Raw genomic sequence first — 14,117 nt, forward strand, 5'->3', positions numbered from 1 at the left:
TCAACACTATAAAATGCAATTTACCTACAACTAAAATGCAATCTTCGAAAATGCATATGCAACTAGATTGCATTTTTGTGTTTAAAAAATTTCCGTGTTTTGTGCCACATGGCAGCACCAGATTGGATGTACATTGTGACTCTAAATAAGGGGGTGTTAGGTTTAGTATACTGAAAAGCATGTTTCGAGCAAGTCTCGCACGAATAGAATCTTGCTTGTATACGAAAAACTCTACAATCCACTTTGAACCCGATTCAGTATTATTCTAGTAGTTCCGCACGAATAGAATCACTACTATTATTACATTGAGTTTGCTTGTGCATTTATAAGATGTTTTATAAACATTTAAATGTATAAGAAGCAAACAAAGTCTAAGCCTTTTGCTTAGTAGACCGGTTGTGGGCGGCGTCCACTTTAAGGTAACACAGTCAGATCTATGCAATGCTTTGCAAAAGAAAAAGAAGAATTTCACAACCTAGATAGGCTTAGACTACCTATCGTGAAAGGTTGCAATGTCAGTCCGCATATTTCTAAGCCTTACTGAAATAAGATGACATTGGTGGTATAGCACTGAACGGATCTAACAACAAGACGTGTCTTTATGCTATCTACCGAAAGACTAGGTCTTGATAAAATACTATTTCTTAATCTACATATGTTAGCATTGAGCATACGGTATTGATTATGCACAAGTTTGACTTATCAAATGGTACGGGTTTTTCGCAACCCAATAATCCTGATATATTCGATAGTGGTGATTAATATCTAGCGGTGCTAGAATTACTATTATGTTGAAACGTGCACAAGGTGAGTCTCGTTTGATAATGTCCTCAAGAGGAGCTCGAACAAAAGTTTTATTATTCGGAAAACTGGCCAGTTGGAGTTTTATTACTCTATGAATAATAAATAAGTGTTTCTTGCTAAGTCCACTCTTGGAATTAATAAGATGTTAATTAATTAATTCCATAGCAGACATTAATTAATTAATGGACATTTATATCTTAAGCGCGGAAATAAATAATAAATAAAGTGGAAACCCGGATTACTTGTAATTTCGGATTTGGATGGGGAGAGTTCAATATTACTTCTATAGTGGCTGCTCGTAATATTCCAATATATGCTTGTATTAAATTGTGGGTTCAATTTAATTAGTAAAAAGCTAATTGGGGGAGCCCATATCCAAAACCTTCCATAGATCTCTGTCTGTGCCTAAAAGAAACTTAATATAAATAGGAGAATAAAAGAGACAGAAAAGACACATTATTATTTTCTTAAAATTTTCGTCCACTCCATCACAGAGAAGGGGACGATTTTTTTTTTCTCCAGCTCTCCTCCGTGAAATCGATTTTTCTGTCTCTTTTATTTAAGTCCTAGTATTTTGATAAGATCAACCCACCCTGATATCGAGATACAGTTCGGGAACCAGAGAGAAGATCCGTGGTCTAGTATTGAAGATCATCACGTGGAGAAGGCGCAAGCAATCGTCGATTCTTTGGAGAATCAAAATCGGTAACTCTAAACCGTAGAAATCATGTTTAGGATTTATATTTTTCTAAGCGCGAATTATTTGCATTCTAACATGCAATTATCTGTTTAACATGTGAATTGATTAATTGCATAAAATTGGCCAAATAGATCCGTATTTGATTTATTTGTTTTATATAAGTCTTCCGTTGTGCAAGGGGCACCAAACCCCAGCAGGGGGCACCCTAGTGCTCCCCTATACATATATATAGAAAAAGGATATGAATACAGGTTTGTGTTAAAATGACAACCCCTCTTAAAGTGACACTGTGACACCACTTATACAGTTAAAGCGACACTATGACGCCACTGTTAAAATGACAACCCCTCTATAGATTGCTGTATAGCGTGTTGGATATTGCTGGCCAAGAAAAATTGTTGTATAGTGTACAAAATGTTGTTGGCCGTCTTTTTAAGAATTTTTTTTTTGCTACGTGGCAGCTTATTATTCGTCCACGTGTATAAATGATTGGCTAGGAATGGTGGTATGATGTTATTTTAAGAGGTGGTGGCACCCTAACACTCCCCTATATAATATATATATATATATATATATATATATATATAGGGATGTATTCAAATCCTTTTCATATCTTTTGTCCTTTTTCCTTCTTAATCCTAGCCCCACGATTTTGTCATCTGACGGTTAGATTAATGCCACGTGTCATTTAATAATACACATTTTCATTCTAATAATGCACAATGGCTAATAATGCAACATTATAGACTAATAATGCACATTTTCATTCTAATAATGCACAACGGCTAATAATGCAACATTATAGACTAATAATGCATTGATCACAACCATCCAATTCAAGGATCCAAGGGCTGAGATTAAGAAGGAAATAGGACACTTAGGGTGCAAAGGAGCCTAACGCACCCCTATATATATATATATATATATATATATATATGGGTGCGATCATATCATAACTCATATTTATGTGATAAGCTAATAACCCTATCATTTTATGGGTCAAAAGTATCATTTTTACTAAAAATGATATTTATACACGATAAAATGATATTTTTTCAGCATGCATAAAATGATACTTTTATTCCATAAAATGATATTTTTCGTCCATAAAATGAGGGTTATTAGGTTATCACCATAAATATGGGTTATGATATGATCACATCCCTATATATATATATATATATATATAGGGTTTTGATCTATGAAGACCAGATTTAAATACAGAAATGCAGAACACGGTCATACGTAGGCATTTTTAGGTCATAGTTAAGTTTATTTTTAGGTCATGCTAACAAAGCATAACCTAAAATGATCTTAACATGACATAAACCCAAATCTTATAATATGACCTAAAACTACTTAATTATGACCTTCCGTGTTTTGGGTTAATTATTGACCATTAGATCATCTAATCCCAGGGCCAAGATTTGGGCTGCATTTCTGGATTTAAACACATACTTGTTTTGATCATCTCCCTATATATATATATATATATATATATATATATATATATAGAGTCCCATTATCCACAAACCCACTCTTAAAGATCGAACCACCGAACCATACCAAATTAGGGCTTTTAGATCTAGTTTTTTATATATGAGATTCACAAATTTATAAATTATTTTCTCCTTCATCACTAGTCTATTTTAATTCATTCGAAGGTAAATAAGTCATACTAACACGTTACGAAGATTTAACTTCATTCCAGAATATATTACTTCATTCCAGTAGGTTTTTACTTCATTCTAATAGGATTATTACTTCATTTTAGTACGTAAATGCAGTTTCGCCGTCGCGTGCCATTCTTTCTCTCTACAATATCTATCACCACCGCTACGACGCTGATATGGTGTAATAAACACATGGAATAATATAATATATTATTTGAATGAAATATGTCTAGAAGCATTTGAAGTCCTACTGGAATGAAGTAAAAACCTTATTTAATGAAGTAATAACGTTTCTGAATGAAGTAATAAACTCACATGAATAAATTGTATTTTTTTTTTACTCATGTCAATGAATTCGAATTAAGCATATGTTGAATCATTTCAAAACCTACTTGAAACAAGTAAAAACATGTTGTAGTTTCAATGTATTACATACGGAATGAAGTAATAAATCTATACAATGAAGTAAAATTGGCTTGTAATGAAGAGCGAAAAAAATTTACACAGCAGCATATCTCATCAAAAAACTAGATCTTATGGCCCAAATTTGGTCTCTAGTTCGGATGATCAATGTCGAACCCTTCTTAAAGACCGAACTAGAGACCAAATTTGGACCACTCATTTTTCTTTATCTTATGATTATGATTAATTTAGAATTAATTTAATATTTTATTAAATAAAAACGTTTTTAATTTTTTTTTTTAAATTTTAAAAAAAATTTAAAAAAAATTAATTTTTTTTATTCGATAAAAGCTTGCTGGATTAAATAATGAACTATATTCACTACATAAATGAATGTATATTATGAAGTAATTTTTCACATTCATTATATACTGAATTTACTTCAACTGAAAGATAATTATGTCATAACATAATATGAAGTAATAAAATAATAAAATGAAATAATAAACTAATGAAATGAAGTAGTAAACTAATGAAACGAAGTAATAACATAACTGAATGAAGTATAAACTAACGGAATGAAATAATAACATGACTGAATGAAGTACTAAACTAATAGAATGAAGTACTCCCTCCGTCCCTCATTAAGAGTCACATTTTTCCATTTCGGTCTGTCCCCAATTAAGAGTCACACTTCATTTTTACCATAAATGGTAAGTAGGTCCCACATTCCACTAACTCACTTCACACACATTTTATTATAAAACTAATATAAAAAGGTGGGTCCCACATTCCACTAACTTTTTCAACCAACTTTTCTTTACATTTCTTAAAACCCGTGCCCGGTCAAACTGTGACTCCTAATCGGGGACGGAGGGAGTAATAAACTAATAGAATGAAGTAATAACATGATTGAATGAAGTGATAAACTCATAACAATAACATGACTGAATGAAGTAATAAACTAACAGAATGAAGTAATAACATGACTGAATGAAGTAATAAGCTCATAACAATAACATGACTGAATAAAGTAATAACATGACTGAATGAAGTAATAAACTAATGGAATGAAGTAATAATCCTAAACCCAACTGAAAGATAATTATGTTATAACACATTATGAAATAATAAACTAATGGAATAAAGTAATAGCATGACTGAATGAAGTAATAAACTAACGGAATGAAGTAATAAACTAATAGAACGAAGTAATAGCACGACTGAATGAACTAATAAGTTCATAACATACATTCATTTAGTTCATTATGTAGTGAATATAGTTCATTATTTACTCTAGCAAGTTTTTATCGAATAAAAAAAAAATTTTAAAAAAAAAAATATATTTTTTTAAAAATAATTAAAAAATTAAAAAAAAATTAAAAAATTAAAATAAAAAAAAAAAACTTTTTTATTTAATAAAATATTAAATTAATTGTAAATTAATCATAACCATAAGATTAGAAAAATGAGTGGCCCTAATTTGGTCTCTAGTTCGGTCTTTAAGGGTGGAGTTGTGATCAATGTGGAACCAATTTTAAAGACCGAACTAGAGACTAAATCTGGGCCATTAGATCTAGTTTTTTTGATGAGATGTGCTGCTGCAAAAAAATTTTCTGCTTCATTACAAGCCCATTTTACTTCATTATATAGGTTTATTACTTCATTCTGTACGTAATACCTTGAAACTACAACATTTTTTTCCTTGCTTCCAGTAGGTTTTGAAATGATTCAACATATGCTTCATTCAAATTTATTGATGTGGGTTTTTGCTTGATTAACATTTAAAAATGCAATTTATTCAAGTGAGTTTATTACTTCATTCAGAAACGTTATTACTTCATTGGATAAGATTTTTACTTCATTCCAGTAGGACTTCAAATGCTTCTACACATACTTCATTCCAATAATTTATTACATTATTCCATGTGTTTATTAACCATATTAGCGCCATGGCGGTGGTGATAGATATTGTAGAGAGAAAGAACGGCACGCGACGGCGAAACCACATTTACGTACTGGAATGAAGTAAAAACCTACTGGAATGAAGTAAAAACCTACTAGAATGAAGTAATATATTCTGGAACGAAGTTAAATATTCATAACATGTTAGTATGACTTATTTACCTTCGGATGAATTAAAATAGGCTCGTGATGAAGGCGAAAATAATTTATAATTTTCTGTATATTATCCATAAAAAACTAGATCTAAAAGGACTAATTTGGTAGGGTTCAGTGGTTCGGTCTTTAAAAGTGGATTTGTGGATAATGGGACTCTATATATATATATATATATATATATATATATATAGAGAGAGAGAGAGAGAGAGAGAGAGTTGTGATCAATGTCGAACCAATTTTAAAGACCGAACTAGAGACCAAATCTGGGCCATTAGATCTAGTTTTTTTGATGAGATGTGCTGCTGTGAAAATTTTTTCGGCTTCATTACAAGCCCATTTTACTTCATTGTATAGGTTTATTACTTCATTATGTACGTAATACCTTGAAACTACAACATGTTTTTACTTGCTTCCACTAGGTTTTGAAATGATTCAACATATGCTTCATTCAAATTCATTGACGTAGGTTTTTGCTTGATTAACATTTAAAAATGCAATTTATTCAAGTGAGTTTATTACTTCATTCAGAAACGTTATTACTTCATTGGATAAGATTTTTACTTCATTCCAGTAGGACTTCAAATGCTTCTACACATACTTCAATCCAATAATTTATTACATTATTCCATGTGTTTATTAAACCATATTAGCGCCATGGCGGTGGTGATAGATATTGTAGAGAGAAAGAACGGCACGCGACGGCGAAACCACATTTACGTACTGGAATGAAGTAAGAACCTACTGTAATGAAGTAAAAACCTACTAGAATGAAGTAAAAACCTACTACTAGAATGAAGTAATATATTCTGGAACGAAGTTAAATCTTCGTAACATGTTAGTATGACTTATTTACCTTCGGATGAATTAAAATAGGCTCGTAATGAAGACGAAAATAATTTATAAATTTCTGTATCTTATCCATAAAAAACTAGATCTAAAAGCCCTAATTTGGTAGGGTTCGGTGGTTCGGTTTTTAAGAGTGGATTTGTGGATAATGGGACTCTATATATATATATATATAGATCGATCGCTCGGTAGCTGGATTAACCAACCTCAGTGTTTAATTGTTAGCTGCTACTAGTATTATAAACTACACCTATATAAATGTCCATACACTAAAACAAGATAAGAATATTTATAGGCTATAGCAGTATAGAATCTCTTTAAACTCACTAAATCTCATCTTGGACTTGCCTATAAAAAGGGACAACACCAATGCAAAAAAAAAATGCGAAAACAAGCAAGAATGGCATCACTCGATGTAGTTGATTCTTCACAAGATGTTCTTGATGCTCAAGCTCATGTTTGGAACCACATGTTCAGCTACATAAAATCCATGTCACTAAGATAGTAAGATCTGCGCTTCAGCCTTCAGCTATGCATACCCGACACCATCCACAAACACGGCAAACCTATGAGTCTATGACGCTTTCCCAACTGGCCGATGCCCTATGCATCAACTAGGAAAAGTCCCACGGCCTCTATCGCCTCATGCGAATTCTAGTCCACTCCAAGTTCTTCGACAAGGTCAGCATCTCCAACCAAGAGGAGAGAGAAGAAGCATATTCTCTCACTAGGGCTTCACGTCTCTTGATAAGAGATGATCCACTAAGCCTTGTGCCACTTGCACTTGTTGTCACCGACCTGCTCCACATCGAGCCTTTCCATCATATGAGTGAATGGTTTCGAGATGAATGTGCCTCTCCATTCTTCACCAAAAACGGGATGGATCTATGGACGTTGCAGCCTAAGATGAGAAATTGAATCAAGGGTTAAATGAGGCCATGGCTTCTGATGCACATTTCGTGTGAAGCGTACTTGTTAGAGAATGCAAGCGTGTTTTTGAGGGTTTGAAGACGATGGTGGATGTCGCAGGAGGCACAGGGGAGGTGGCCAAGGCCGTGGCTGGCGCGTTTCCCGGGCTAAAATGCATCGTGCTCGACCAGCCACATGTTGTTGCTGGCATGGAAGGATCTGAGAATGTGAGGTTTGTTGGTGGAGACATGTTTGAGTTCATTCTTCCCGCGGATGCAGTTTTCCTCAAGGTATCAACTTTTCGATCTTAAAAAATAGACTAGTCTTTTGGGATAAGTTCCGTTCAAATTCATTAATGGGAATCCAACTTTATCATTGACACAATGGATATTGCACGACTGGGGAGACGAAGATTGCGTGAAAATACTGAGAAAATGCAAAGAAGCAATAGTTGATAGTAAAATAAATGGTAAAAAGGTGATTATTGTGGACATGGTTGTGGATGAGGAGAAGCAAACTCATATGTTCATGGATTTGCTTATGATGGCTAAGTGTCCAGGAAAAGAAAGATCGGAGAAGGAATGGGGAAAGCTCTTTGCTGCAGCTGGCTTCAAAAATTATAAAATAACTCCTACTTTAGGAGTGAGATCTATAATTGAGGTGTTTCCGTGACGATAAAATTATAAAATCACTCCACCATGACCCAAAAATAAATCCGTGAGGCTTAACCAAAGCGGACAATATCAAACTAATGTTGCAGTCGACGATTTTAATAGTATCATCGATTTTAAATGGACAATTACCTCACTGAGCCTTGTGCCAATTGCACTCGACCTCACCGACCCCGTTCCATCATATGAGTGAAAGGTTTCGTTCTTCACCAAAAACGGGATGGATCTATGGACGTTTGCAGCCGAAGATGAGAAATTGGATCAAGGGTTTAATGAGGCCATGGCTGCTGATGCACGTTTACTTGTTCAAGAATGCAATCATGTTTTTGATGGTTTGAAGACGATGATGGATGTCACAGGTGGCACGGGGCCTTTCCTGGTGTCGTGCTTAGTAGAGACATGTTTGAAGGACGGAGACCTAACCATTTATTATTACTAGTACAACCCTCGCGCAATATTTATAATAATTGAATGAGTATGTTAATTAATAATGCTATAACATTAAAATTAATTTTTATTTCGTGAAAACAAATTGACATCACTTCTTATATATAGCTAATTACCATAATTGTGATATTATCAGTAAGATGAAGTTTGGTAATATTAATAAAATTTATATTATTCCAAACAAATCACATTCTTTTCATATTATTATATATAAATTTATATAAATTTGGTACATGTGAGAGAGAGATTGACCTTAACTTAGTTGAAGCATGCAACATATCAATTAAAATTGATGTCATTTATGGGGGAATATTCTTCCTTAAATTTTCTAATATAACATGTAAAGCATTTTTTTGAAGTTTAATTATCATAGGGGAATAATAACCCTTCTAGTGTACACTCCTTTTATATTTGTTCAAATTTTAAAAAATTAAGCAAAATCTACATTACATTCTGCACAATAGTTTGTGTAAAAATATTGCATATGTTTTTATATTTCTTATAATTTTATAATGAAATTGGTTGATAAACTAAAAAAATTGATTTATTAGTGCAAGAAAGAGATAAAACAATTTGGAGGAAATTGTTAGTTAATAAATTTGGTTAAATTACCTTCAGTTTTAATTCCTAATAATTCTTACCGATTTGATTCCTACTCATTGGGGATATAAAATAATTCCCTTCAATTTTAATTTCTACAAATTCCTATTGATTTCCACAAATTAATTTCGACTAATTCCTCGGCTCAACATAAAAAAAAAAACCTACTATGAATTACATTGCTAAAATATTAAATATAATATATTTACGGATTTGTAGTCAAAATGTTTTATGTAAAAATATTGTATAAGTTCTTCTATTTCTTACCGATTTGATTCCTACTCATAGATTTTATTTAGTTGGATTGAATGTTATAAATTCGTAGTTCCGGTTAAGACCTGCTAAATACATTATAGTAGTAGTATGTTTTGTAGACTCAGACTTAACGGAACAAAATCCCTTTTTTATTTATTTTTAAATCATTTTATTTTTCTCTTTCTTCTATTTAGTTGTGTGCTATTTGAGCACAAGCCACAATTTATCCTAGTATGCTATTGGTATTAGACTTGAAGATATTGATATCGACATGGATTTCCCACTTTCTATGTTCTCCCTTGAAGGCTATCTACTTTCTTATTCTCCTTATCTTCTACTGCTATCATCTACTATTTCCATTAGCTTTTATTGGATGACTTTCTTTTCTTTTCTCATCGGTTCTCCAAAATTTATATTTTTGAAATAAAGAATATATATGTGAAAACTATACAGTGAAAACAATATAAAAAGTAAAACTCACTTTTTCACAAATCTTTATTTTTGGTAATGTCAGTAGATACATATTATTATTCTCATTTTCTCATCTCAATCTCCCATTCTTATTTCCTCCTTTTTGCTTTGTGCAGTGTGGTTTTACAGAATACTCCCTCCGTCCTAGATAATTTGAGACACTTTGATCCGACACGAGTTTTAAGAAATCTAATGGAAAGTGAGTTAAAAAAGTTGGTGGGATGTGGGTCCTACTTTTAAAGTATTAGTTTTATAATAAAATGTGAGTAGGAATGAGTTAGTGGAATATGGGGTCCACTACCAAAAATGGTAAAAATGAAGTGGGATAAATTATGTGGAACGGCCCGAAATGGAATACTGGGTCGAATTACCTACGACGGAGGGAGTATGCAAGAAGAGTGAAGATATATTAAGAATAATTCATCATTTTTTATTTTTATGCAGTACCATATGTAATTGTTAGAGCATCCACATCCGTGCTCTTAGCTAAGAGCACAGAGATAGGCCCGGACCCACTTTTACTCCTTGTCCTTAGCTAAGAGCACAACACCCACATCCGTGCTCTTAGCTAAGGACAAGCTCAAGGGTCCCACCATTCTATTATTCAATTTAAATACTCCAATTATTAAAAACATTTCTACATTATAAAAATACATTCAAAAATAAAAATTACATAATTAAAATTCTAAATAATAAAAGTTACATAATTAAAATACTAAAAAATAAAAATACATAATTAAAATCCTAGAAAATAAAAAAATACATAATTAAAATCCTACAAATTAAAAATTTTACACACGTGGAAGACTAGTCCTCTAACCCCAATTGTCTCTTGAGACCCGGATCATTTGCTCATGTGTTGCAAGTTGATCCGGAGTCATCCGAGACGTATCGTTCATATAGAGTTGACTCAAGATGGCCCACAACGTGTTGTTTGGGGGTGGAGGAGGCACAAAGGGAGCGGGGGCGGCGGGGGCGGGGGCGGATGGAGTCGAGGCGCGACGGCGGGGGCAGTTGGCCGCCGCCTTTTTCCTTCCTTGCGGGCGGGAACTGCTCGGGCCAGCGTCGGAGCTACCCAAGTTAGCTCCGGCAAGCTGGGTAGCCACATCTTCGGAGGCGCCGTCGGATAGGGCTACTGACCTGGACCGTTTGCTGGAGGAGCTGAAGGAGGATGCTACTATGCCGCCCCTATACTTCGGATGTAGGCGCCCCTCCTGCCAACAATCGAGGTACTTGAACGGTTTGAACTCCTCCCGTTGGTATGCCGTCAAGGCGGCAATGATGATGTCGAGCTCGTTCGTGCCGCTCCCCGCCGACCGCTCTTCCCGGAGGTAAATCCCCTGGAACTTCCCGATTGCCTCGTTGCATCTGTTGACGCAATTGCGAACCATACTATCATTGCGATAGATGGTTCCCGCCGGCCGGGTTTCATTGTAGAGGCGAGTGATGCACCAATAAGTTTCCCCGGTTTGGTTCGTGCCGACATCCGGATCTTCGGAGACTGCCAAGTAGGCTTTGAACATCGCCATCATCTCACCCGGAGTGTACGGGGTGCGCGTGCCACGAACAGGAGGAGTAGGAGAAGTAGGAGTAGGAGTAGAGCTGCTGCTCCCTCCCGATCCGGGTTCGGGTGCCCACCCGAATCCGGGGGCGTTTAGGTCGTGCACCGGGTAAGGACGGTAGCCACCCGGAGCTTGCGAAACTTGGGTTTGAGGAGGGGCCGTAAATTGGGTTTTCGGACTATATCCGGCCTCGGAGTCGAACCAATCGTGGTTCCAACCGCGATTGCCGGAGGGGTGATCGTCGGAGCCGGACATTGTGTAGTGTGGTGGGAATTTAGATGAGAGAGTGTGAGGAAAAAAGATGAGAGAATGTAGATGAATGATGATAGAATAGATGAGAATGTGATTTTTTTTTTTTTTGTTGAAGTGGGGGTATTTATAGATGAAAATGTGAATTTTTGGGAAAAAAATTGAAAATAAATTAAAAGTGGGTAGAAAACGGATATAATTTTTTGGGAAGTGGGAAAATATAAATTTTTTATTTAAAAACATTTTTTTAAATAAATTTCGAATTTTTAAAAAAAAAATAAAAAATGAATTTGCCAACGGCTGTGCCGTTGGTCAATCAGGGCGTGCCACATAGGGCTGCTCAGCGGCACGGACGTGCTCTTAGCTAAGAGCAGCGTCGTGCCGCTGGCACAGACGGACGAGCTCCAGCGGCGGACGGACGAGCTCTGTCCAGCGGCACGGACGGACGGACAGCTCTATGAGCACCGCTGCGGATGCTCTTAGGGTCATAAACAAATACTCCCTCCGTCCCATTAAAAATGCAACGTTTTCCTCTTTTGGTTGTCTCATTAAAAATGAAACGTTTCCTTAAATGGAAACAACTTTATCTCTACTTTTTCATCTTTCTTACTTTACTCTCTCTTTATTAACTCACAAAACAATACTACATAAAATCTCGTGCCAATTCTCAAATATTGGGGCGGAGGGAGTACAATAGGAAAAAAACAAAAAACAAAAAATAAAAAGGTACTCTACAAGAAAGAGTAAAGAAGTAGATTGGATAGTGTTATGCGAAATTGGCTCCATTTTCGTTGGGGGGAAAACCTTGTTGCTCTTGGCACTCTCTATATATGATTTGTTTAGGGTGATTGATTGATATTAAAGTCAGCTTTTGTGGGTAAAGATTGACCCAAGAATCTATTGGATTTAGCATGTTATAGAAGTTCTTTAAAAGCTAATTGTATTGACAGTTGGTTTTAAAACATTTTTGTTGCTTCTTGCTGAATTCTTTAAATAAAAAATTTTAAATGACTATAGAGTGAAGAATTGCAAGATGGCGTAAATATTACTGAATCAATCAACCATGTCATGTTTGCCCACAAATTCCCTCTCTCTTTAATTTGAAAATTGGCTCCATTCCTTGAAATTTCCCCCCTAAAAAACCTTGCTTTTAAGGTACTAGTATAGATTAATTTTTTATTTGCTAATTTCTGTTTTTCTTTTTGTTACCTGACAAAAATAACGAAAATTTAAAAAGGATTCAAGAAATGACAAATTTGATAAACTCTGCCTATTTATTTAAATAGCAAAAACATGAAATTGCAGAAAACACAATTTGATCCAAATCCAAATCTTCATCAATTCAATCCTTGATTTCTAGCAAAAACATGAAATTGCAGAAAACACAATTTGATCCAAATCCAAATCTTCATCAATTCAATCCTTGATTTCAGCATCAATGGCGGCAATTGCAGCAGCCAGATCTTCATCCAGAAACAAGTCCAAAGGCCCATCAAACTTGATGAAGAACGCAGTATCCTCGAAATACTTGACCCTATGCACATCTCCCGCCGGCGTAAACAGATAATCCCCATCCACCAATACGTACTTCTCCTTCTTCGTCAGATTCCACACGCACTTCTTCCCCTTCACCACCACCAGATCATTCCCGAACGTATGGTGATGCGCCGGCTCCACGCTGCCGGCCTTAAACCTTACGATCGCCGTCGTCGGCGTCTCCCTCAGAACAATCATCGATCCACCAGGCATCACATCAATAGGCGTATAATCCTGTTCCAGCCGAGATTTCGCCAGAGAGCATATGAAACACGGCGGATCCACGGCCGGAGGAGCGTTTCCGCCGCCGATTTCCGCCATCTCCGCGACGGATCCGTCGAGGAACGACTGGATCTCGGGTGGCCAGGGATCGGATCCGGAGGCAGGGCAGGGCGATTTGAAAGGCGTGTTGAGGAAAGCGGTTAGGATATCGGCGGCGGCTTCCGGCGCGGTGGAATTGCTGGAGACGGCGAGGACGTTGCAGTTGTTGATGGATCGGGCGTTCAGGGCTTCGGCGGGGGTGAGGCAGGTGGCGGCGTAGACTCCGGGGAATTTGTTGGCGAATATGGCGACGCCGACGCCGGTGCCGCAGGCGACCAGGCCGCGGGTTTCGGTGGCGGAGTTGGATTTGGATTTGGCGGCTTCGCTGACGCGGCGGCCGATTTCCTCGCCGATGGAGTAGTATTTGTAGGTGCCGAGGTCCTCGACTTCGATGTTGAGGGAGCGGAGCTGAGCGACCAGCGCGTCCTTGAGGCTGCTGTTGAAGTTGTCTGCTCCGGCTATGATTTTCAAGGGGCGGTTGTTGGCCGTCGAATTGATCTGCGCCATGGCTGGAGGATGGATCAGTAACACTGACTGAGCTCGACTGTAA

At 36.2% G+C, this 14,117-nt stretch overlaps 1 protein-coding gene and 1 pseudogene across 1 annotated transcript; one reads left to right on the forward strand and one right to left on the reverse strand.

The window, feature by feature from the left end:
- Nucleotides 1-6,946: 6,946 nt before the first annotated feature.
- On the forward strand, nt 6,947-8,127 carry LOC125191796 (annotated as a pseudogene).
- Nucleotides 8,128-13,001: 4,874 nt separating this feature from the next.
- On the reverse strand, nt 13,002-14,117 carry LOC125196834 (DNA damage-repair/toleration protein DRT102-like). The gene is made up of 2 exons (XM_048095484.1): nt 13,117-14,117; nt 13,002-13,042 (listed from the first exon to the last, which is right to left on the reverse strand). Exon 1 carries the CDS (start codon nt 14,072-14,074, stop codon nt 13,127-13,129), a length of 948 nt encoding a protein of 315 aa, XP_047951441.1. The 5' UTR covers nt 14,075-14,117; the 3' UTR covers nt 13,002-13,042; nt 13,117-13,126.

Source organism: Salvia hispanica, chromosome 6 (assembly GCF_023119035.1).
Source record: "Salvia hispanica cultivar TCC Black 2014 chromosome 6, UniMelb_Shisp_WGS_1.0, whole genome shotgun sequence".
NCBI classification, from domain to species: domain Eukaryota; kingdom Viridiplantae; phylum Streptophyta; class Magnoliopsida; order Lamiales; family Lamiaceae; genus Salvia; species Salvia hispanica.

Excerpts from the sequence above, each read along its gene's own strand:
- LOC125196834 (XM_048095484.1), bottom strand. The coding sequence starts at position 14,074 with ATGGCGCAGATCAATTCGACGGCCAACAACCGCCCCTTGAAAATCATA.